The sequence below is a fragment of the Atractosteus spatula genome, chromosome 8 (genome assembly GCF_055471065.1).
Source record: "Atractosteus spatula isolate fAtrSpa1 chromosome 8, fAtrSpa1.hap1, whole genome shotgun sequence".
NCBI classification, from domain to species: domain Eukaryota; kingdom Metazoa; phylum Chordata; class Actinopteri; order Semionotiformes; family Lepisosteidae; genus Atractosteus; species Atractosteus spatula.
Window position 1 is genome coordinate 1,789,391 of NC_142713.1, and position 24,184 is coordinate 1,813,574.

The 24,184-nt window shown below is 54.0% G+C and overlaps 1 protein-coding gene, 1 long non-coding RNA gene and 3 other non-coding genes across 7 annotated transcripts; 1 reads left to right on the forward strand and 4 right to left on the reverse strand.

Moving 5' to 3' along the window:
- Window positions 1-1,196: 1,196 nt before the first annotated feature.
- On the reverse strand, window positions 1,197-4,706 carry LOC148829029 (uncharacterized). Of its 3 annotated transcripts, none has more exons than XR_016091467.1 (4): window positions 4,647-4,706; window positions 3,066-3,106; window positions 2,426-2,546; window positions 1,197-1,677 (listed from the first exon to the last, which is right to left on the reverse strand). It is a non-coding gene; the product is annotated as an uncharacterized LOC148829029 (long non-coding RNA). The 3 variants fall into 3 exon arrangements; XR_016091466.1 differs by lacking the exon at window positions 4,647-4,706 and adding an exon at window positions 4,430-4,640; XR_016091468.1 differs by lacking the exon at window positions 4,647-4,706 and adding an exon at window positions 4,582-4,612.
- Window positions 2,183-2,272, reverse strand: LOC148829030 (small nucleolar RNA SNORD88). The gene has a single exon (XR_016091518.1). It is a non-coding gene; the product is annotated as a small nucleolar RNA SNORD88 (small nucleolar RNA).
- LOC148829031 (small nucleolar RNA SNORD88) lies at window positions 2,795-2,884 on the reverse strand. Its single transcript, XR_016091517.1, has one exon. It is a non-coding gene; the product is annotated as a small nucleolar RNA SNORD88 (small nucleolar RNA).
- On the reverse strand, window positions 3,212-3,302 carry LOC148829032 (small nucleolar RNA SNORD88). The gene has a single exon (XR_016091519.1). It is a non-coding gene; the product is annotated as a small nucleolar RNA SNORD88 (small nucleolar RNA).
- Window positions 4,707-6,580: 1,874 nt separating the features above from the next.
- LOC148829033 (protein kinase C and casein kinase substrate in neurons protein 3) lies at window positions 6,581-17,193 on the forward strand. Its single transcript, XM_088923296.1, has 10 exons — window positions 6,581-6,720; window positions 8,855-8,929; window positions 9,614-9,770; window positions 10,603-10,838; window positions 11,723-11,878; window positions 12,374-12,549; window positions 13,258-13,378; window positions 13,458-13,528; window positions 14,188-14,264; window positions 15,018-17,193. Exons 2-10 carry the CDS (start codon window positions 8,870-8,872, stop codon window positions 15,128-15,130), a joined length of 1,167 nt encoding a protein of 388 aa, XP_088779422.1. The 5' UTR covers window positions 6,581-6,720; window positions 8,855-8,869; the 3' UTR covers window positions 15,131-17,193.
- The last annotated feature ends 6,991 nt before the right edge of the window (window positions 17,194-24,184 follow it).

Sequence of the window (24,184 nt, forward strand, 5' to 3'; positions counted from 1 at the left end):
ACCCATTTTAAAATTAAAAACTCCCCTTGCGGGGACAGAAAACAACAGTGGCTGTTTGAACACTAATTTCTCTAATGCATTGTGAAGTGGCCTAGTGCCTGTACAGACTCCAGAGCACCGACACAGAGCAGGGGGAGGCGGGCTGGGGTTCGATCAGAGAGGGAAATGGCTCGGAGCTGGGCATTGCATGGTTAGTGCAGCACAGTCGCTCAGCGGTGAAGGGCATGATGGGAAGGCTGGGCGGAGCCAGAAGGACACAGGCACAGAGGCAGATGTCTCCTCTTGCGATACTGTCCAGGATCGGCCAACACACACACTCCCCTCTGCCCAGGGAACACACTGCTCCCACAGATCGTGAGGGGCAAAGGGTTAATACCTCAGGGCACCAGATGGACCTACCGTCCCGAGAAAAACAGTCCCTCCCAGTTAGGCCTTGCCCAGCACGTAGGAGTCGTGTGTTTGCAGGCTGTATAACCTCCCTGTTCCTTTCCGAGGACAAGATCAACACCCTGTCATTATCCGGCCCCAGAGAGCTCAGCCCACTGCAGAGAGATGGCTATTCACAGACCTGAGCCACAGCCCTCTGAGGGCGAGAGAGAGAGAGAGCATGCTTCATCACAGGACAAACGTACTGGCCCTCAAGAGAGATCGTCTATCACCGCACAAGGATTGTAGTGCCCAGTCAGTCGAGACACTGCTGTGGCCAGAGCTCTCCGAGAGAGGGTGTCTATCCCAGCCGTCCGACTTCTTGTTGAGCTACCAGGCAGCAGGGCCCCCAGTATCCACAGCCAGCCCCTCTCCCAGCGGATAGGGGGTCTTCCCTGCTGCAGATTCAAGCCCCATTGATACATAGGGACACCCCAGTCCCCAGCCAGGCCCCCCCCGCCCACCCTCATACCTCGGGGCGTACGCTGTCCACCAGCAGCATGACATCGGCCGCTCCAACTCCCGGAGGTTTTGCGAGGTGTGGTTGTGTACGTTCTGAGCTACAACACGCACCCCACACAAGCCTGCACCCTCCTATTCACCCCACTTCACCCCAGAAGGTACACCCCCCCCCCCAACGTGGGCCAACCCTGTCCCCCACAAACAAGATCACCCCAATCTCGCACCACAACCCCCCACCAGATCACCCCAATCTCGCACCACTGGTCAACCCAGCCATCGTCTCCAGAATAAAAACAGCTTCACTCCTCTAGAAAAAGCAGTCAATTTATTTTGGGGTCCTTGTGTCTGTCACACCATCACCCCAACCCCCAAACCCCTCAGCACACAGCAGTCTTCCTCCCGGATCCTGTGGTAGAGGGAAGGACCCCCAGACCCCCCACAGATGGTCAGACTCGGACCAGGTCACAGTCCACACCGGGACACCGGAGCTGCGGTCCAGCGGGCTGGCGGGAGACAGGAGATCCGCCAGAGAGCGGGACTGGGGCCGGAGAGGAAGACCGGACAGTCTTCCTCCGCCATCGACCTGCCAACGAGGGGGACCCGCTCATCACCTGCTGCCACGCCCCACCACCCAACGGTGGGGGAAACTCCCACAGGGCAGGGGCACCCCCACGGAGTGACTCCCTGAGCCCACCCATCCAACGGGCCTCAGGACAACCTCGCTGGAGTCGAGCGCCCGCCCCTCTGGAGCACAGGAGTCCCAGTATCTCGCAGAGGAGTCCTCACGCCCTGCAAGAACAGAGCACCTTCAGTATCCTGGGATCCACAGGCACGGAGAGAGGAACCGAGTCTCTTCAGTCTGAAGGGAGTGTCCCACACCGACAGGCTGGAGGGACCGAGTCTCTTCAGTCTGAAGGGAGTGTCCCACACCGACAGGCTGGAGGGACCGAGTCTCTTCAGTCTGAAGGGAGTGTCCCACACCGACAGGCTGGAGGGACCGAGTCTCTTCAGTCTGAAGGGAGTGTCCCACACCGACAGGCTGGAGGGACCGAGTCTCTTCAGTCTGAAGGGAGTGTCCCACACCGACAGGCTGGAGATTTTTTTAGGTCTTATTCAGTACTCAGATAGAGAGCTTTTCTACACTGAAATACTAGATGCAGATTCTAGATGTACTAGACAGGCCAGCTCTGAAGTAAAAATTAAGAGACCCTACAAGACCTCCACTCTCCTGTGGAGAAGGGCGGATGGGACGGGCCCGCTGAACCGCCACTCAGACCCCCCCCACCACTGCGCCTGTCTCCTCAGGCCCCGCCTTGCCAGGGGCGGGGCCGCACTCTGGTCGTCACGGTGACTCGGAGCCCAGTGCAAGGCATCATGGGAGACAACGACAGTGTGGGGCAGGGACCGGAGAGCACACACATGCGGCAGCTCGGGGGGGACGAGGCCAACTCCCCCTAGTGGCCAGAGGACCGAACTGCAGGCAGAGAAAGCATCCCCCCCCCCCCCGCAAACCAGAAGAGAAAACGCTGAGGCTCACCAGCTGCACCCAGGAAGGCGCGGACGAACCAGGGGGGCCCCACGCATGTCATCCAGCGGCGAGGTCGCCCCTCGGCGCTCCAGGACTCCTCCAGCCGGGAGCTCGGCGACGGCCGTGCAGCCTGGGACAGCAGGGGGGACAGGTACCGTCAGCGAAGAGTCCCTCACCCACCCCCAGCGGGGCAGCCCACCGAGGGGGAGGGGCTAGAACACAGGTCGGCAAGGCAACAGCCATTGAGAAATTGGGGCTGCAGCTCGCCTCTGAGAGACCCCCCCCCAGAACCCCACAGGCACCTGGCAGCTCAGGGCCGGAGGGACCGGGCCTCCTACACAGGCGCTAAACTAGGACCACAGGGCAGCCGGCGCCGCCCATCTCCTCAGGCCCCGCCTTGTCAGGGGCGGGGCTGCACGCTGGTCGTCAGGGGGACTCGGAGCCCAGTGCAAGGCATCATGGGAGATGTAGTCCGCAGCTTTCCTGCCCCGGCTCCTCCTCACTTCGAGTCGAGGAACAGAGCTCAAGGTCAAACCCTTCGAGGTTTTAGAGACCGATAAGGGAAAGCCCAGCCCCCGAAGGGCAGGCCGGCCAGAGGCCGAGGTCAAAAATCGAACGAGAGATCGTTTTTAAATCCGAGACGACTCACCCCTCTCCGTTAGGGCTCGGCATGTCGGCAAGTCGGGACACCTGGGAAAACGGGGAAAAGGGAGCATCAGACACTGCCCACACCGCAGCAGGAACGGACGCAGTCAGACCCGCAGGCAGGCGAGCTCACTGGCTCTCAGCACTGCCCGTCTCCTCAGGGCCCCGCCTTGTCAGGGGCGGGGCTGCACTTCGGTCGTCACGGAGACTCTGAGCCCAGTGCAAAGCATCATGGGAGACGGTATGCCCACACAGCCGGAGGGAAAAAACAAAGACGGACCGGCTCCAAACCCGGCACGATCACAGGCACCCCAAACAAAAGCTCTTCAGCACAGAGGACAGATCCCTGCGACTCTGGGCTCCTGGGGACAGGAACTGGCTCATTCTGGGACTCTGGGGGTCTTCGGTCAGGGGTTAGAGGTCAGCGTGACTCTGGGTTCATGACGACAGTAACTGGCTCAGTTCAGTCCCTGAAGGACTGGTGTCTCAGGGACTCTGGGGGTCTTCAGTCAGGGGTTAGAGGTCAGCGTGACTCTGGGTTCATGACGACAGTAACTGGCTCAGTTCAGTCCCTGAAGGACTGGTGTCTCAGGGACTCTGGGGGTCTTCAGTCAGGGGTTAGAGGTCAGTGTGACTCTGGGTTCATGAGGACAATAACTGGCTCAACGGAGCCCCAGTCCTTCAATTAGATTTTTCACGCCAGCGAGAAACATTTAAAGACAAAAACCACGTTTTTCACAGCGAGTCCAAAAGCACCTCGTCAGAGAGCCACCAAAACCCACCAGAGCAAACGCATCCTGCAGCAGCAGCAGCAGCAGCGAGTCCGTGCTGTTCAAGCGGCCCAGGCGTCCGGCAGCTCACCCGGCCGGACCCGGCACCATTCGACACGGCGCAAAACACAAGGCGTCTGGAAGCGGAACTCGAGTCTCAGGCACACGAGCCCCCGGGGACCACACCCGAGGTGGCACCGGCCATGTGCAGGAAGACCGCGGACCCCCAGTTACTGCCCGCCTCCCGCTGTTTAAAGCAGCAGGCCACGAAGGGTGGAATTTATCCTACAAGACGCGTATTTCCACGAAAAATACGTGCTGCGGTAGTTACGAGAGACGTTTATCATTCAATTAATTAAAACTACAGCCCTGTTTAAGGCTCCCTCTATGTCCATTGGGATGAGTTCGTTAATTTAAAGACACTAGATCGTTACCCCTCATCAAAGACGCGGGCACTTAAGGTTACAACACCTTCAGTGTTTCTTCAAGGCGAACCTCCGGGGTGACACGCCGGAAACCCGAACACGCGTGGCCGCGGATTAAAGCGCAGCCGCAGTTATAAGAGCTGACGCGACAGGAAAGAAGATAAAAAGATCACCGTCGGGCTCCATGAGCATCGCTGAGCGCCTCCTCGTCGGTTCACGGGTACTGGCGGGTGAAAACCTTCACCCCTCTCCCCCGCCACAGAGAGAGAACAGAAGACGTCCCTCCAGTGTACGATACACGCAACAAGCGAGAGGAACCACGCACCAAAAAACAGGGCTCAGACGCAAAACGCCGAACACAGCTCAGTTGCAGCCCTCCGACTCACTCACCTCCCTCCTCTGCCCAGCAGGGTAACAGGCCGACCCCCTCCCAATGGCCGCTCTTTATGGACACGTCACAAGGACCCCGCGAAGGGGCAGGGCGGGGCTGCCTACTGGAAACGCCTGACTGAAATGGAAGGCCATTACCATAATGTCTAGAAGATGTGCGCACACGGCAAGCTGCAAAACAAAATCGAGTGCACACAGAAACACCTTTTATCGACATCGTGTAAGAACAGACTTCTTATACAGACATTAACACTGCACTGAGAGAGAGAGGGGTTAATACACACACACTGACTGGACACTCCAGTACATTAACACTGCACTGAGAGAGAGAGGGGTTAATACAGACACACTGACTGGACACTCCAGTACATTAACACTGCACTGAGACAGAGAGGGGTTCATACACACACACTGACTGGACACTCCAGTACATTAACACTGCACTGAGAGAGAGAGGGGTTCATACACACACACTGACTGGACACTCCAGTACATTAACACTGCACTGAGAGAGAGGGGGGTTAATACAGACACACTGACTGGACACTCCAGTACATTAACACTGCACTGAGACAGAGAGGGGTTCATACACACACACTGACTGGACACTCCAGTACATTAACACTGCACTGAGAGAGAGAGGGGTTCATACACACACACTGACTGGACACTCCAGTACATTAACACTGCACTGAGAGAGAGGGGGGTTCATACACACACACTGACTGAACACTCCAGTACATTAACACTGCACTGAGAGAGAGGGGTTAATACAGACACACTGACTGGACACTCCAGTACATTAACACTGCACTGAGAGAGAGAGGGGTTAATACAGACACACTGACTGGACACTCCAGTACATTAACACTGCACTGAGAGAGAGAGGGGTTAATACAGACACACTGACTGGACACTCCAATACATTAACACTGCACTGAGAGAGAGAGGGGTTAATACACACACACTGACTGGACACTCCAGTACATTAACACTGCACTGAGAGAGAGAGGGGTTAATACAGACACACTGACTGGACACTCCAGTACATTAACACTGCACTGAGAGAGAGAGGGGTTAATACAGACACACTGACTGGACACTCCAGTACATTAACACTGCACTGAGAGAGAGAGGGGTTCATACACACACACTGACTGGACACTCCAGTACATTAACACTGCACTGAGAGAGAGAGGGGTTAATACAGACACACTGACTGGACACTCCAATACATTAACACTGCACTGAGAGAGAGAGGGGTTAGTACAGACACACTGACTGGACACTCCAATACATTAACACTGCACTGAGAGAGAGAGGGGTTAATACAGACACACTGACTGGACACTCCAATACATTAACACTGCACTGAGAGAGAGAGGGGTTAATACAGACACACAGACTGGACACTCCAGTACATTAACACTGCACTGAGAGAGAGGGGTTAATACAGACACACTGACTGGACACTCCAGTTAATTAACACTGCACTGAGAGAGAGAGGGGTTAATACAGACACACTGGACACTCCAGTACATTAACACTGCACTGAGAGAGAGGGGGGTTAATACACACACTGACTGGACACTCCAGTACATTAACACTGCACTGAGAGAGAGGGGTTCATACAGACACACTGACTGGACACTCCAGTACATTAACACTGCACTGAGAGAGAGAGGGGTTAATACACACACACTGACTGGACACTCCAGTACATGAACACTGCACTGAGAGAGAGAGGGGTTAATACAGACACACTGACTGGACACTCCAGTACATGAACACTGCACTGAGAGAGGGGTTAATACACACACACTGACTGGACACTCCAGTACATGAACACTGCACTGAGAGAGGGGCAGGGGGAGAGGGGGAGGGGAGAGGGAGGCCCAGTAGACGACAGACAGAATTCCTACAGCTGTTTTTACAGTTTACAGAAGCCACATCATCTGACACACTGACTGCAGCCAAACCCGAGACGGAGAGAGGGAGCAGGAGGAGGGAGAGAGAGAGAGAGGAGGAGAGGATAAAAGAAGAGAAGGAAGAGAGAGGGCTTGAGAGAAAACGAGTAAGTGCCTTTCTGTGTATTAATCCGTCGATCGCCCGCGCTGGAGACCGGAGAACTTTCCACATTTCCACACTTTCCAGTGAATCGACCGGCGACAGGCGGGGTGTGGGAGAGACGGGGGAATGGGACTATCCTTCGGAAAGAGTAATCCGGAGGGAAAGGGGAGGGAGGGCGGGAGAGGATATGGGACAGCAGGGCGGCCTGCAGGAGTGGGAGTGGGAGTCTGTGGGCTCAGAGGTCAGTTCTGCTCCACGGTCCCACTCGGACAAACTGGGAATCTGCTCCCACCGAGATCCCACTCCTGATCCGTGCCCCAGGCGTCGCGGGAGTGTGTGTGTGTGTGTGTGTGTGTGTGTGTGTGTGTGTGGAGTGTGTGTGGAGTGTGTGTGTGTACTGCGTGTGTGTGTGTGTGTGTGTGTGTGGAGTGTGTGTGGAGTGTGTGTGTGTGTACGGCGTGTGTGTGTGTGTGGAGTGTGTGTGGAGTGTGGGTGTGTATGGAGTGTGTGTGTGTGTACTGCGTGTGTGTGTGTGTGTGTGTGTGTGTGTGTGTGGAGTGTGTGTGGAGTGTGTGTGTGTGTACGGCGTGTGTGTGTGTGTGTGTGTGTGGAGTGTGGGTGTGTATGGAGTGTGTGTGTGTGTGTGTGGAGTGTGTGTGGAGTGTGGGTGTGTATGGAGTGTGTGTGTGTACGGCGTGTGTGTGTGTATGGAGTGTGTATGGAGTGTGTGTGTGTGGAGTGTGTGTGTGTATGGAGTGTGTATGGAGTGTGTGTGTGTGTGGAGTGTGGGTGTGTATGGAGTGTGTGTGTGTGTATGGAGTGTGTATGGAGTGTGTGTGTATGGAGTGTGTGTGGAGTGTGGGTGTGTGTGTACTGCGTGTGTGTGGGTGTGTGTGTGTTTGTACGGAGCCTACAGTATCTCTCCCATCAGCCCAGGAGCTCGTTCCTCCTCCAGCCTGGCCCCGGGTGCAAGGGCAGCTGGGCTGGAGTCGCTGCTCCTGTCAGGGCAGGTGAGCCCGTACCTGGATTTACCACACTGTCCCAGGAGTTTACCGCGCTGATGCCTGGACCCGAGATCTGTGCCTTATCCTGCAGTTCAGCCAGTCGAACCCGTCCCCAGAGTCACAGTCTCCCTCTGCCCCAGCACTGAACAAGCACTGACTCTGGCCTTCTCTCTGAAACTAACCCTGAACCTCTCTCTTCCACTGACACTGTCTCTCACACGGACAATGTCTCTGTCTCTAACAGTGTCTCTGTCTCTAACAGTCTCTGTCTCTCACACGGACACTGTCTCTGTCTCTCACACTGTCTCTGTCTCTAACAGTGTGTCTGAGTCTAAAATTGTATCTGTCTCTCACATTAACACTGTCTCTGTCTCTAACACTGTCTCTATCTCTCACACTGTCTCTGTCTCTAACAGTGTGTCTGTCTCTCACACTGACACTGTCTCTGTCTCTCACACAGATACTGTCTCTGTCTCTCACACTGAAACTGTCTCTGTCTCTGTCTGTAGCACTATCTCTGTCTCTCACACTGTCTCTGTCTGTAACACTGTCTCTGTCTCTCACACTGTCTCTGTCTCTAACGGTGTCTCTGTCTCTCACACTGACACTGTCTCTGTCTCTGACAGTGTCTCTGTCTCTCACACGGACACTGTCTCTGTCTCTCAGACCCACTGGACAGCTCCAGACTGGTTCCTGGTGCTTTGCTGCCCAGCTGCTCCTGGGATCGGGGCTGGCAGTGTGTTTGTCTCAGGTGCCTCTCTGTGTTTCTGGGAGACACGGCCTGCGGGATGTCAGGAGCTCCGACTCCTCTGTCCCGACCTGGGTCCCAGCGCAGGCCTGTCCCGGATAGCTGGGGCAGGGAGAGGGGGGACACCGGGCCGAGACGAGGGTCTGAGAGAAACTGCGCAGGAGCTACTGGAGCAGTCGGAGAGAGGAGGGGGCGGAGGTGACCCCTGACCTGCATATTTTGGGCCGGGGTCGCGTTTCAAAGCCCGGAATCTGAGGCGCGGCGCTTCTATTCCGAGTGTGAAATTCCCGAACCGGAATTCCGATGGGGTGACTGGGAGCCGAGGCCGGAGCGTCGGCGTGCCTTCCCTCTTCTCCCTGTTCCCAGCTCTCCCGCCTCTCTTCCAGGGACCCCACCCCGAGATGTCAGCACCCCAGAACGAGGTCCCTCCGGAAGACGCCAACAACCAGAGCTTCTGGCTGGTAAGAGAGAGAGAGAGAGAGAGGGAGAGAGAGTGAGAGGGAGAGACAGGGAGAGAGAGAGTGAGAGGGAGAGAGGGAGAGAGAGGGAGAGAGGGAGAGAGAGGGAGAGAGAGGGAGAGTTACTTTACTTTTATTTGCTTTGGCAACACTGATTGTACCCAGCGGTCATGCTAATAAAGCACCTGGAATTGAATTGAACTGAAATTGAATTGAGAGGGAGAGAGAGAGAGAGAGAGATAGGGGAGTGAAAGTGAGAGAGAGTGAGAGAGAGAGAGAGAGTGAGAGAGAGAGGGAGAGAGGGAGAGAGGGAGAGGAGGAGTCAGTGACAGGCGGCAGACTCAGAGGGAGAGAGAGCACCAGTGAGCCAGGAAAACTTCTCCCAGCTGCCAGACTCCACATCAACAAGACCTGAGAACTGTGGAGAGCTCCCTCCCTCTGCCTCCCTCTCCTGCTCTCCTCCTATCCTCTCCTCCTCTCCTGCTCTCCTCCTCTCCTATCCTATCCTGCTCTCCTGCTCTCCTCTCCTCTCCTGCTCTCCTCCTCTCCTCCTCTCCTGCTCTCCTGCTCTGGAGGTGTGGAGCAGGCAGGGTGACACTGGTCCCTGCTGATCTCAGGACTAAGGGCCGGGTGGAGGTTCAGAGACTCTCCCTGTGTTGATGTGACCCCCTCCCTCCCGCCTCACAGCCCGGTAACTACCAGCGCACGGTGCGGCGCACGGAGGACACGTTCTCGGCGTGCAACGACATCGTGACGTGCTTCCAGGAGCGGGCGCGCGTGGAGCGGCAGTACGCGCAGCAGCTGAGCGAGTGGAGCGCCAAGTGGAGACCCCTGGTGGATGCCAGTGAGTACTGCAGCCTGGGCAGCAGCGACAGCTCATAGTCACACTCGTAGCAGCCCCTGTGTGTCACAGAGACCCCTGGTGGACGCCAGGCAGTACTGCGGCCTGGGCAGGGCCGATGTCTCATAGTCACACTCGTAGCAGCCCCTGTGTGTCACAGAGACTCCTGGTGGACGCCAGGCAGTACTGCGGCCTGGGCAGGGCCGATGTCTCATAGTCACACTCGTAGCAGCCCCTGTGTGTCACAGAGACCCCTGGTGGACGCCAGTGAGTACTGCGGCCTGGGCAGGGCCGATGTCTCATAGTCACACTCGTAGCAGCCCCTGTGTGCCACAGAGACCCCTGGTGGACGCCAGGGAGTACTGCGGCCTGTGTGTCACAGAGATGTCTCATAGTCACACTCGTAGCAGCCCCTGTGTGCCACAGAGACCCCTGGTGGACGCCAGTGAGTACTGCGGCCTGGGCAGGGCCGATGTCTCATAGTCACACTCGTAGCAGCCCCTGTGTGCCACAGAGACCCCTGGTGGACGCCAGGGAGTACTGCGGCCTGGGCAGGGCGGATGTCTCATAGTCATTCTCGTAGCAGCCCCTGTGTGTCACAGAGACTCCTGGTGGACGCCAGGGAGTACTGCGGCCTGGGCAGGGCCGATGTCTCATAGTCACACTCGTAGCAGCCCCTGTGTGTCACAGAGACCCCTGGTGGACGCCAGGGAGTACCGCGCCCGGTGGCGATCGTGAGCAGGCGGGCGGATGGTCTCCAGAGCGACAGCTCCGTTGCTGTGCTGGTGTCGCCGTGCCTCAGGCGCCCCCCCCCTCTCCCCTCTGCCTCGCGCAGGCCCGCTGTATGGCTCCCTCCTGCGCGCCTGGCAGTGCTTCCTGTCCGCCGCCGACCGGCTGTCCGTCCTGCACGCCTCCGTCTGCCGCTCCCTGGTGTCGGAGGACGGCGACCGCGTGCGCACCTGGCAGCGCGAGACCTTCCACAAGAAGATGTTCGGCGGCTTCCGCGAGGCGCACGACCTGGACGGCGGCTTCGCCCGCGCGCAGAAGCCCTGGGCCAAGAGGCTGAAGAAGGTACCGGGCCCTTTCTGTGGCGAGGCCGTGTAGCCGGAATCTACAAACAAAAAAATAAACAAACTACATTTCCCAGAGTCCCTTTAGCCAGGCAGATCGGCACTCTGGGAGCTGTAGTTCTGCAGCGTGCTCCTCTCGGCTACTCAGATCCACTTTGTTCGCTAAGTACAAGGAATTTGGTCTGGTGTCTTGCTGCACAAAAAAACCTCACTGATACATGCACACTTCACGCAAAGAACAGGCACAGGTCCACAGCTATATACCCCCTCCCCCACGCATTCACGCGTTCTGACTGAGCAGCGCGCCATTTCTTGTATAGTAGGTTACAAGAGTTCCTAAAACTGCAGTTTAAAACCCAGCATGCTGTGTGAAAGGGCCAGTGGCCCTGTCCTCTTGGTGTCAATGTACTGTGACGCTTCAGAAAAAGAGAGTTTAGATGCAGGCTGTATGTGGGGGGAAAACTACATTCCCAAGCATTCCTCTGTGCGCAGGTAAAGACTGCTGCCTGCTGGGAGTTGTAGTTCTTCAGGTGTCCTCCCTGTGTAGCAATACTGTAACACAGAGAGCTTCCCCCCCCCTCCCCTTCAGAAAAAGAGAGTTTAGATGCATGCTGTATGTGTGGAAAACTAAATTCCCCAGCATTCCTCTGAGTTCAGGTAAAGCCTGCGGCCTGCTGGGAGTTGTAGTTCTTCAGGTGTCCTCCCTGTGTAGCAATACTGTAACACAGAGAGCTTCCCCCCCCTCCCCATCAGAAAAAGAGAGTTTCGATGCATGCTGTATGTGTGGAAAACTACATTCCCCAGCATTCCTCTGAGTTCAGGTAAAGCCTGCGGCCTGCTGGGAGTTGTAGTTGTTGAGGGTTTCCGTCCCTGAACTCATTGCAGCTGGAGAAGGCGAGGGCGGCCTTCCACAAGGCCAGCCGCAAGGAGCACGTGGCCAGAGACCGCGAGGCGCACGCCCGCGGGAACCCCGACATCGCCATCGAGAAGCAGAGGAGGATCCAGGAGGAGCGGGAGAGCGCCAGCCAGGAGACCGAGAAGGTGTGTGTGTGTGAGAGTGTGTCTCTGTGTGCCTGTGTGTGTTTCTCTGTCTGTCAGTGACTATGGAGTGTGTGTGAGTGTGATTTTGAGTGAGTGTGAGTGTGTGTGAGTGTGTGTGTGTGTGTGTGTGTGAGAGTGTAAACGTAAGTGTGTGTGAGTGTGTGTGTGTGGGGGTCTCTGTGTGTCTGGGCAGGTCTCTGTGTCTGTGTGTGGCTGTGTGTGCCTGTGTGAGTGTGTGTGTCTGTGTGAGTCTGTGTGTGTGTGTGTGTGTGTGTGTGTGTGTGTGTGTGTGTCTCTGTGTCTCTCTGAGTGTGTGTCTGTGTGTGTGAGTGTGAGTGTGAGTGTGAGTGTGTCTGTGTGTCTCTGTGTGTCTCTGTGTGTCTGTGTGTGTCTGTGTGTGTCTCTCTGTCTGTCAGTGACAGTGTGTTAGCGTGTCTATTCTTATACTTCTACAAAGTCATCATGGTGTGTCTGTGTCTGCGGTTGTCATGGCAGCTGCGGGGTCGCTATGAGAAGGTGCTGGAGGAAGTGACACGCTATGCACCGCGCTACATGGAGGAAATGGAGGCCGTCTTTGACCAATCACAGGAGGAGGAGCGTCGACGAATCAGCTTTCTGAAACAGGCCTTCCTGTCCATCCACAGACACCTGGACATCACCAATAATGAGAGGTGATCAATCATTACTTGATACAGGGAGAGAATATCCCACTAACCAAGCAATAACAATATTATTATACTGTATTAACCCCTCTCTCTCTCAGTGTCAGGGTGTATTAACCCCTCTCTCTCAGTGTCAGGGTGTATTAACCCCTCTGTCTCTCTCGGTGTCAGGGTGTATTAACCCCTCTCACTCTCAGTGTCAGGGTGTATTAACCCCTCTGTCTCTCTCAGTGTCAGGGTGTATTAACCCCTCTCTCTCAGTGTCAGGGTGTATTAACCCCTCTGTCTCTCTCAGTGTCAGGGTGTATTAACCCCTCTCTCTCAGTGTCAGGGTGTATTAACCCCTCTGTCTCTCTCGGTGTCAGGGTGTATTAACCCCTCTCACTCTCAGTGTCAGGGTGTATTAACCCCTCTGTCTCTCTCAGTGTCAGGGTGTATTAACCCCTCTCTCTCAGTGTCAGGGTGTATTAACCCCTCTGTCTCTCTCGGTGTCAGGGTGTATTAACCCCTCTCACTCTCAGTGTCAGGGTGTATTAACCCCTCTGTCTCTCTCGGTGTCAGGGTGTATTAACCCCTCTCACTCTCAGTGTCAGGGTGTATTAACCCCTCTGTCTCTCTCAGTGTCAGGGTGTATTAACCCCTCTCTCTCAGTGTCAGGGTGTATTAACCCCCCTCTCTCTCTCAGTGTCAGGGTGTATTAACCCCTCTCTCTCTCAGTGTCAGGGCAGTGTACAGTGAGCTCCACCACACCCTGATGTCCATCAGCGAGCAGGACGACCTGCGCTGGTGGAAGAACACTCACGGTCCAGGCATGCCCACCGACTGGCCGCACTTCCAGGTACCGGCCCGCCTCCCCTGACCGCCCGTCCTCCTCCTCCCCCCGGGCCTCACCCCCCTGTCTGTCTCCGCTCCGGCAGGAATGGACCCCGGAGAAGAAGCCGCAGAAGAAAGGGAAGAGGGACTCGGAGAAGAAAGTGACTGAGAAGAAGTCAGTGTCTTTGTCTGACTGTCCATCTCTGTCTCTTTATATCTGTCTCTTTACCCGTGCGGAGTTCACCTGCCTGTCTGTGTGTTAATATCTCTGTCTATCTCTATATCTGTCTGTCTGTGTATCTGTTAATATCACTGTCTGTCTCTCTGTCTGTCTCTATCTGTCTGTATAGCCGTGTGGAGTTCACCTGCCTGTCTGCCTGTCTGTGTGTCTGTCTGTGTATCTGTTAATATCACTGTCTGTCTCTCTGTCTGTCTCTATCTGTCTGTATAGCCGTGTGGAGTTCACCTGCCTGTCTGCCTGTCTGTGTGTCTGTCTGTGTATCTGTTAATATCACTGTCTGTCTGTCTGTCTGTCTGTGTGTCTGTCTGTCTGTCTGTGTGTCTGTTAATATCACTGTCTGTCTCTCTATCTGTCTCTCTGTATATCTGTTAATATCACTGTCTGTCTGTCTCTCTATCTGTCTGTCTCTATTCACCTGCCTGTCTGTCTCTGTAGTTCTGTTCTGTCTACATGCATCCCGCTCGCCAGAGCAGGCCCCGTCCCCCTGCCCCCCGCGGTCCAGAACTGGACAGGGCGGTAAGAGAACGAGGGGGGCGGCTGGACGGAGACCTTCTCAGGCTTGTTGACGTCGCTGTCGGTCTGTCTCTCCGCAGCGTGCTGTCCGGGGTCAGAGTCAGGGCGCTGTATGACTATGTGGGCCAGGAGCCGGACGAGCTGAGCTTCAAAGCAGGTACAGTTCCCCCGCCCCCCCCCCCCCCAGCGGCCCCCGAGCTCCCCCTCACCCCCCCGGCGGCGGCCTCTGACCTGCGAGGCATCCAGCTGGCCTGTGGTGGCCGTGGAGACGTGTTTGTCTCCTGCTGGGCAGCCGCAGCCCTAGCTAGCCCCTCCTACTCCTGACCCACATCCCACCGCTGACACCAAATGACATTCGTTTCCCAAGGGCTCATGGGAAATGGGTCGGGGCGCCGGGATCGGAGGAACCAGTTCTGCATCCCGGGTGTCCTCAGAGCTGGGGCCGGGCGGGGGGGGGCAAGTTCACCGCGTGGCCGGGGCAGAAATGAACTGCCCCTGCTTGTACCCCGCTCCTCGCTCGCCTGAAGCCCCCAGCTCTTGTACGGGATGTCGGACGCGTTCAGGTTCAATTTGGCCCCCCCCCCCCCCCCCACCCACGCCCCACGAAGACAGGTGCGCCTCCGCTTCTCGCGCCTCCCGGTGGCCATGTGGGGGCAAACGCACCCCTTTATCTCCCCTCCCGGCTCCCCAGAGGAGATCTCCTGCCACTGCCTCCATCGCCTCTCCCCTCCCTCCGGACCCATCGAGCTCTCTCTCCCTGACCCCCAAACCTAATAGGGAACCCCCCCCACGTAGAAAGGGGCAGCCTGGAGTCGCCTACCGCCAGGCAGAAGCCCGCTCGTGAGATCGTGCCCCCCCCCCCCCCCGCCGCCCCGCCCTCACTCGCTCGCTCCTCGTTCCCGTTTCCCAGGGGAGGAGTTCCTGAAGACGGAGGAGGAGGATGACCAGGGCTGGTGCAGGGGGCTGAAGGACGGCGGGAGGGAGGGGCTGTACCCCGCCAATTACGTGGAGGTGCTGCAGTAACGGCCGCCGGCCACCAGGGGGAGCCCCCCCTTCCGCCACGGCTCGTCCCAGGAGGCTGCGGCGGCGCCCCCCCCGGCGATCGAACCCGGGCCGCTCGGTGTCTGACTAGGTGCTACGGATCTTTTGTCTCGTCGTACGGGCTGTCCGGTGATCCCTCTGGAAACAGCAGGGTTGTCCTCCTGGGAAGGACGATAGCCTCTGGGAAGAGGGATCGGGGGACTCCGGTCACGGCCACGAGGCGCTGGACTGGGGTCCTGCAGGGGGGATCCCCAAGCCTGTACCCCCAGCCCAGCGCCCCAGGAGCTCCTGTTTGAGAGCCTGGAACTGGAAACTCCTGGAGGGAATTGAACTGGGTCTATCATGGCTCCCTCTGTGTGTGTGTGTGTGTGTGTGTGTGTGTGTGTGTGTGTGTGTGTGTGTGTGTGTGTGTGACTCCCTCTGTGTGTGTGTCTCCCTCTGACTCCTCTGTGTGTGTCTCCCTCTGACTCCCTCTGTGTGTGTGTGTGTGACTCCCTCTGTGTGTGTGTCTCCCTCTGTGTGTGTCTCCCTCTGTGTGTGTGTGTCTCCCTCTGACTCCCTCTGTGTGTGTGTGTCTCCCTCTTACTCCCTCTGTGTGTGTCTCCCTCTGTGTGTGTGTCTCCCTCTGACTCCCTCTGTGTGTGTGTCTCCCTCTGACTCCCTCTGTGTGTGTCTCACTCTGACTCTCTCTGTGTGTGTCTGTCTCCCTCTGACTCCTCTGTGTGTGTCTGTCTCCCTCTGTGTGTGTGTCTCCCTCTGACTCCTCTGTGTGTGTCTCACTCTGACTCCCTCTGTGTGTGTCTGTCTCCCTCTGACTCCTCTGTGTGTGTGTCTCCCTCTGTGTGTGTCTCCCTCTGACTCCTCTGTGTGTGTGTCTCCCTCTGACTCCTCTGTGTGTGTGTGTCTCCCTCTGACTCCTCTGTGTGTCTGTCTCCCTCTGTGTGTGTCTGTCTCCCACTGACTCCCTCTGTGTGCATCTCCCTCTGACTCTGTGTCCATCTCACTAGTGTGTGTGAGTCTGTCTCTGTGTGCACTAGTGTATGTGAGTCTGTCTCTGACTGTGTGCACAAGTGTATATGTCTGTCTCTGACTGTCTGCACTAGTGTATGTGAGTCTGTCTCTGACTGTGTGCACAAGTGTATATGTCTGTCTCTGACTGTCTGCACTAGTGTATGTGAGTCTGTCTCTGACTGTGTGCACTAGTGTATGTGAGTCTGTCTCTGACTGTCTGCACTAGTGTATGTGAGTCTGTCTCTGACTGTCTGCACTAGTGTATGTGAGTCTGTCTCTGACTGTGTGCACTAGTGTGTGTGAGTCTGTCTCTGACTGTGTGCATTAGTGTGTCTCTGACTGTGTGCACTAGTGTATATGAGTCTGTCTCTGACTGTGTGCACTAGTGTGTGTGAGTCTGTCTCTGACTGTGTGCACTAGTGTGTGTGAGTCTGTCTCTGACTGTGTGCACTAGTGTTTGTGAGTCTGTCTCTGACTGTGTGCACTAGTGTGTGTGAGTCTGTCTCTGACTGTGTGCACTAGTGTGTGTGAGTCTGTCTCTGACTGTGTGCACTAGTGCGTGTGAGTCTCTCTCTGACTCTTTGCGTCTGTCTCTGTGCCTGTTGACACTTTGCGTGTCTCTCTCTGTCTCTCTGTGTCAGACTGTATCCAGAATCCGGACGTGTTTTGTATATTAACATACCACACAGTGCTGTTTTGCTATAGGTGTGTTGCATGCATAAGCCTGACTTGGATTCACTGTCCCCGTAGTTAGTACAACTTCTGTTCTAATTTTGACTGTTGCTTTGCGATATTGCACTAAGAGGTCCTACACTAATAAGCTGCAAGTTTGTCTTATAGAATATAAAGAAATGTATTTAATCGACTGGAGAGTAAAGAAATTGTACTGCTATCCTAATCTAGTCTATCTATATCTCTTACGTTTACAACTAAAGGTTCTTCCTGTGCTTTACACACCCAATTTCTGTCTTGGGTTAAACAGATTAATTGATCATTTGTTTATTCTGAATTAATAAAGTGTTAATTACTGCTCAGCTCCCTGAGAGATATACTGTGTGTGTGTTGCGCCTGTGTCTGTGTGTAGGTGCGTGTGTTTGTGTATTTGTGTGAGTTTTTGGCAGGACCAGTCAGATAGAGTGTTACCAAAGTAATCAGTATAAAACAAATTGACTGTATTTGTTATCATTGTATATGTATGTTGTGAGCATGCAGTCCTGTCGGGACTACATTCCCCAGAAGCCTCTTGGGGTGGGGGGAGGGCTTTGAGCGGCTGCTCCCTGTCACCTGACCACTTGCTGGAAGATAATTGGTCAAGGAACTGCAGATGCAGGAAGTGGAGTGAATTGGACCCTGCTGTCTGAAGTCCAGAGAGCAGATCGTCTCTGTGCTGCATTTCACAGGGGGAGAAGGACTGACCACAGGACTTTGAAACTGTAAGTTTTGTAAGTGTTTCTGTAGGTAGTTCTTGGAACAGTAAAGTGTCGCGGCAGTGAACTACAGTACAGTGAAACACCAGCAAACTACAGTAAAGTGACACTACAGCAAACTACAGTGAAGTGGCACTCCAGTGAGCTACAGTAAAGTGGCACTCCAGTGTGCTACAGTAAAGTGGCACTACAGCAAACTACAGTAAAGTGGCACTCCAGTGAGCTACAGTAAAGTGACACTACAGCAAACTACAGTACAGTGACACTCCAGTAAACTACAGTAAAGTGGCACTCCAGTGTGCTACAGGAAAGTGGCACTCCAGCAAACTACAGTACAGTGACACTCCAGCAAACTACAGTAAAGTGGCACTACAGCAAACTACAGTAAAGTGGCACTCCAGTGTGCTACAGGAAAGTGGCACTCCAGCAAACTACAGTACAGTGACACTACAGCAAACTACAGTAAAGTGGCACTCCAGTGTGCTACAGTAAAGTGGCACTACAGCAAACTACAGTAAAGTGGCACTCCAGTGTGCTACAGGAAAGTGGCACTCCAGTGTGCTACAGTAAAGTGGCACTACAGCAAACTACAGTACAGTGACACTCCAGTGAGCTACAGTAAAGTGGCACTCCAGTGTGCTACAGTAAAGTTTCACTCTAGTGTGCTACAGTACAGTGAAACGCCAGCAAACTACAGTAAAGTGGCACTCCAGTGAGCTACAGTAAAGTGGCACTACAGCAAACTACAGTAAAGTGGCACTCCAGTGTGCTACAGGAAAGTGGCACTCCAGCAAACTACAGTACAGTGACACTCCAGTAAACTACAGTACAGTGACACTCCAGTGTGCTACAGTACAGTGACACTCCAGTAAACTACAGTACAGTGACACTACAGCAAACTACAGTAAAGTGACACTCCAGTAAACTACAGTACAGTGACACTCCAGTAAACTACAGTAAAGTGACACTCCAGCAAACTACAGTAAAGTGGCACTCCAGTGAGCTACAGTAAAGTGGCACTCCAGTAAACTACAGTAAAGTGGCACTACAGCGAACTACAGTAAAGTGGCACTCCAGTGAGCTACAGTAAAGTGGCACTCCAGTAAACTACAGTAAAGTGGCACTACAGCAAACTACAGTAAAGTGGCACTCCAGTGAGCTACAGTATAGTGACACTACAGCAAACTACAGTAAAGTGGCACTCCAGTGTGCTACAGTAAAGTGACACTACAGCAAACTACAGTACAGTGACACTCCAGCAAACTACAGTACAGTGAAACACCAGCAAACTACAGTACAGTGACACTCCAGTAAACTACAGTAAAGTGGCACTCCAGTGTGCTACAGTAAAGTGGCACTCCAGTAAACTACAGTAAAGTGGCACTACAGCAAACTACAGTAAAGTGGCACTCCAGTGAGCTACAGTATAGTGACACTACAGCAAACTACAGTAAAGTGGCACTCCAGTGTGCTACAGGAAAGTGGCACTACAGCAAACTACAGTACAGTGACACTACAGCAAACTACAGTAAAGTGGCACTCCAGCAAACTACAGTACAGTGGCACTACAGCAAACTACAGTAAAGTGGCACTCCAGTGTGCTACAGTAAAGTGGCACTCCAGCAAACTACAGTACAGTGACACTACAGCAAACTACAGTAAAGTGGCACTCCAGTGAGCTACAGTAAAGTGACACTACAGCAAACTACAGTAAAGTGGCACTCCAGTGTGCTACAGGAAAGTGGCACTACAGCAAACTACAGTACAGTGACACTACAGCAAACTACAGTAAAGTGGCACTCCAGTAAACTACAGTACAGTGACACTCCAGTAAACTACAGTACAGTGACACTACAGCAAACTACAGTAAAGTGGCACTACAGCAAACTACAGTAAAGTGGCACTCCAGTGTGCTACAGTAAAGTGGCACTCCAGCAAACTACAGTACAGTGACACTACAGCAAACTACAGTAAAGTGGCACTCCAGTGAGCTACAGTAAAGTGACACTACAGCAAACTACAGTAAAGTGGCACTCCAGTGTGCTACAGGAAAGTGGCACTACAGCAAACTACAGTACAGTGACACTACAGCAAACTACAGTAAAGTGGCACTCCAGCAAACTACAGTACAGTGGCACTACAGCAAACTACAGTAAAGTGGCACTCCAGTGTGCTACAGGAAAGTGGCACTCCAGCAAACTACAGTACAGTGACACTCCAGTAAACTACAGTACAGTGACACTACAGCAAACTACAGTAAAGTGGCACTCCAGTGTGCTACAGGAAAGTGGCACTCCAGCAAACTACAGTACAGTGACACTCCAGCAAACTACAGTACAGTGACACTCCAGTGTGCTACAGTAAAGTGGCACTCCAGCAAACTACAGTACAGTGACACTACAGCAAACTACAGTAAAGTGGCACTCCAGTGTGCTACAGGAAAGTGGCACTACAGCACAGTGACACTACAGCAAACTACAGTAAAGTGACACTCCAGTAAACTACAGTAAAGTGACACTCCAGTAAACTACAGTAAAGTGGCACTCCAGTGTGCTACAGTAAAGTGGCACTACAGCAAACTACAGTAAAGTGGCACTCCAGTGAGCTACAGTAAAGTGACACTCCAGTAAACTACAGGAAAGTGGCACTACAGCAAACTACAGTAAAGTGGCACTCCAGTGTGCTACAGGAAAGTGGCACTACAGCAAACTACAGTACAGTGACACTACAGCAAACTACAGTACAGTGACACTACAGCAAACTACAGTAAAGTGGCACTCCAGCAAACTACAGTACAGTGGCACTACAGCAAACTACAGTAAAGTGGCACTCCAGTGTGCTACAGGAAAGTGGCACTCCAGCAAACTACAGTACAGTGACACTCCAGTAAACTACAGTACAGTGACACTACAGCAAACTACAGTAAAGTGGCACTCCAGCAAACTACAGTACAGTGACACTCCAGTGTGCTACAGTAAAGTGGCACTCCAGCAAACTACAGTACAGTGACACTACAGCAAACTACAGTAAAGTGGCACTCCAGTGTGCTACAGGAAAGTGGCACTACAGCAAACTACAGTACAGTGACACTACAGCAAACTACAGTAAAGTGACACTCCAGTAAACTACAGTACAGTGAGACTCCAGTAAACTACAGTAAAGTGGCACTCCAGTGTGCTACAGTAAAGTGGCACTACAGCAAACTACAGTAAAGTGGCACTCCAGTGAGCTACAGTAAAGTGACACTCCAGTAAACTACAGGAAAGTGGCACTACAGCAAACTACAGTAAAGTGGCACTCCAGTGTGCTACAGGAAAGTGGCACTCCAGCAAACTACAGTACAGTGACACTACAGCAAACTACAGTAAAGTGACACTCCAGTAAACTACAGTACAGTGACACTCCAGTAAACTACAGTAAAGTGACACTCCAGTAAACTACAGTAAAGTGGCACTCCAGCAAACTACAGTACAGTGACACTCCAGTAAACTACAGTAAAGTGGCACTCCAGTGTGCTACAGTAAAGTGACACTACAGCAAACTACAGTACAGTGACACTCCAGTAAACTACAGTAAAGTGGCACTCCAGTGTGCTACAGTAAAGTGACACTACAGCAAACTACAGTACAGTGACACTAAAGCAAACTACAGTAAAGTGGCACTCCAGTGAGCTACAGTAAAGTGGCACTGCAGTAAACTACAGTAAAGTGACACTACAGTGAGCTACAGTAAAGTGGCACTCCAGTGTGCTACAGTAAAGTGGCACTGCAGTAAACTACAGTAAGGTGACACTACAGTGTGCTACAGTAAAGTGGCACTCCAGCAAACTACAGTACAGTGAAACGCCAGCAAACTACAGTAAAGTGGCACTCCAGTGAGCTACAGTATAGTGAAACGCCAGCAGACTACAGTAAAGTGGCACTCCAGTGAGCTACAGTAAAGTGGCACTCCAGTGAGCTACAGTAAAGTGACACTACAGCAAACTACAGTAAAGTTTCACTCTAGTGTGCTACAGTAAAGTGGCACTCCAGTGAGCTACAGTACAGTGAAATGCCAGCAAACTACAGTAAAGTGGCACTCCAGTGTGCTACAGTAAAGTGACACTACAGCAAACTACAGTAAAGTTTCACTCTAGTGTGCTACAGTAAAGTGGCACTCCAGTAAAGTGACACCAGTAAATGACAGTAAAGTGGCACTCCAATCAGCTACAATAAACAACAATAAAGTGACACTACAGTGAGTTACAGTTAAGCGACACTTCAGTAAGCTACAGTAAAGTGACAACACAGCTGGACAGCTTGTTCCATACCCCCACCACCCTTTGTGTAAAGAAGAGCCAGTCAGGACAGGAGGCTCCTCTTTACACAGAGGGTGGTGGGGGTGTGGAACAAGCCCAGCCATGTTGCAGGGGCTGCATTACATCATTCCTGTACCCCTTGAGAACAGAATTTGGAATATTAGAAATGTGCTGCATTACCACATTTAAACAGCAGATGGAGGTATTGCTTCAAAAAAAGATGTCATTAAGTGTGATGTCATTAGTTTTTCCCAGGAGGTCTCCCATCCAGGTACTGACCAGGCTCACACCTGCTTAGCTATAGTGGGGCTGCCAGTTGTGAGTTGCAGAGTGATTTGGCTGCTGGCAATAAGATCAGATAAAGGTATTGTCCCTTAGGGGAAAGTTTTTACAGACACACAGTGCTTCTGCGCATCTAAATACATCCCGAAACATTAACACTAAATACATCCCCTGCATGGGGAGGCCCATTTGTGAGTACCTTACTAGCACCAGCTGTGTCTGGAGAGAAGCCAGGGTATCGGCTTCAACCACATGGCTGGGCAGCTTGTTCCCCACTCCCACCCCCCTCTGTGTACAGAAGAGCCTCCTGTCCCGACTGGAGGATCTCACCCAGCTGTGTCTGGAGAGAAGCCCCAGGGTATCGGCTTCAACCACAGGGCTGGGCAGCTTGTTCCCCACCCCCACCCCCCTCTGTGTACAGCAGAGCCTCCTGTCCTGACTGGAGGAGCTCATCCAGCTGTGTCTGGAGAGAAGCCAGGGTATCGGCTTCAACAACATGGCTGGGCAGCTTCAGAAGACAGTGAGGGCAGAACCCTGTATTCACAGCACTGCTGCTTGTGGGACCCACATCAGGGACGGACTCCCTCCTCCTGAGGCCCCGGCGCTGTGCTCTGCTTCAGCACTCGTGACACCTGAACAGGTCTCCCCCCGGGGGCACAATTCTTATTCGGACCTACACACAGGGACACGGGATCCAAGGGAATGCTGGGAGTCCCTGATTCCTGGGGGTGGCGGCTGTACCGGGGGGTTACCCTATGTGGGAGAGCAGCGAGCCTGCAGGAGCGCTGGGAAGATTTTTCTGAGTGGGTGGTGAGGTGTGCGTGCGTGCGTGTGTGTGAGTCTGTGTGTGAGAGTGTGTGTGTGTGTGCATGCCTGTGTGTGTGTGTGTGTGTGTGTGTGTGTGTGTGAGTGTCTGCGTGAGTCTGTGTGAGTCTGTGTGTGTGTGCGTGCGTGCGTGAGTGTCTGTGTGAGTCTGTGTGTGAGAGTGTGTGTGTGTGTCTGTGTGTGAGAGTGTGTGTGTGTGTGAGTCTGTGTGTGTGAGTGTGAGTGTCTGTGTGAGTCTGCATGATTCTGTGTGTGTGTCTGAGTATGTGTGTGTGCGTGTGTGAGAGTCTGTGTGTGTGTGCGTGTGCGTGTGTGCGTGTGCGTGCTCTGACATCAGTCTCAGCCACCTCTTCCTCCTCCTCCTCCTCCTCCTCCTGTCTTGGGCAGGCAGGTATGTGAAAGACTCCCCCCTCCCCCTTGGGAGCCCGAAAACTCTGGATTCGCGTAGAATCTTCTCCTTTCGACAGGCTGGGCTCCTCCGACACCGCGGAACGGCACGATCCCGTCTGTACATCCCTCTCCCCACCCGGAGCGAAGCCCCCACCCCATCCCCCCCGTCGGCAGCCCCTCCTCTCCCCTCCGCGCTCTCCAGCTCACTGAACTGAGAGGAATGACTTTCCCTGCACAAGAGAGCCCGTTGTCATGGAGACCACCAGCTGCCCCCCCCACACCCCCCTGCTCCCCCACCAGTCCCGCTCCTGCCATATCAGTCATTGTTCCACCCCCCTCCTCCACCCCCACAATTATATAATTCTCAGCAGGTTCTCCACATCTCGTACAGCTCTCTGTCTCCGTCTCTCTCTCGCACAGCTGGGAGAGGCTGTACCTGTCCGTCAGTCAGGGTACCTGTCCGTCCGTCAGTCAGGGTACCTGTCCGTCAGTCAGTCAGTCAGGGTGTCAGTCAGTCAGTCAGGGTACCTGTCCGTCCGTCAGTCAGGGTACCTGTCAGTCAGTCAGTCAGTCAGGGTGTCAGTCAGTCAGGGTACCTGTCCGTTAGTCAGGGTACCTGTCAGTCAGTCAGGGTACCTGTCCGTCAGTCAGTCAGTCAGGGTACCTGTCAGTCAGTCAGGGTACCTGTCAGTCAGTCAGTCAGTCAGGGTACCTGTCCGTCAGTCAGTCAGTCAGGGTACCTGTCAGTCAGTCAGGGTACCTGTCAGTCAGTCAGTCAGTCAGGGTACCTGTCCGTCAGTCAGG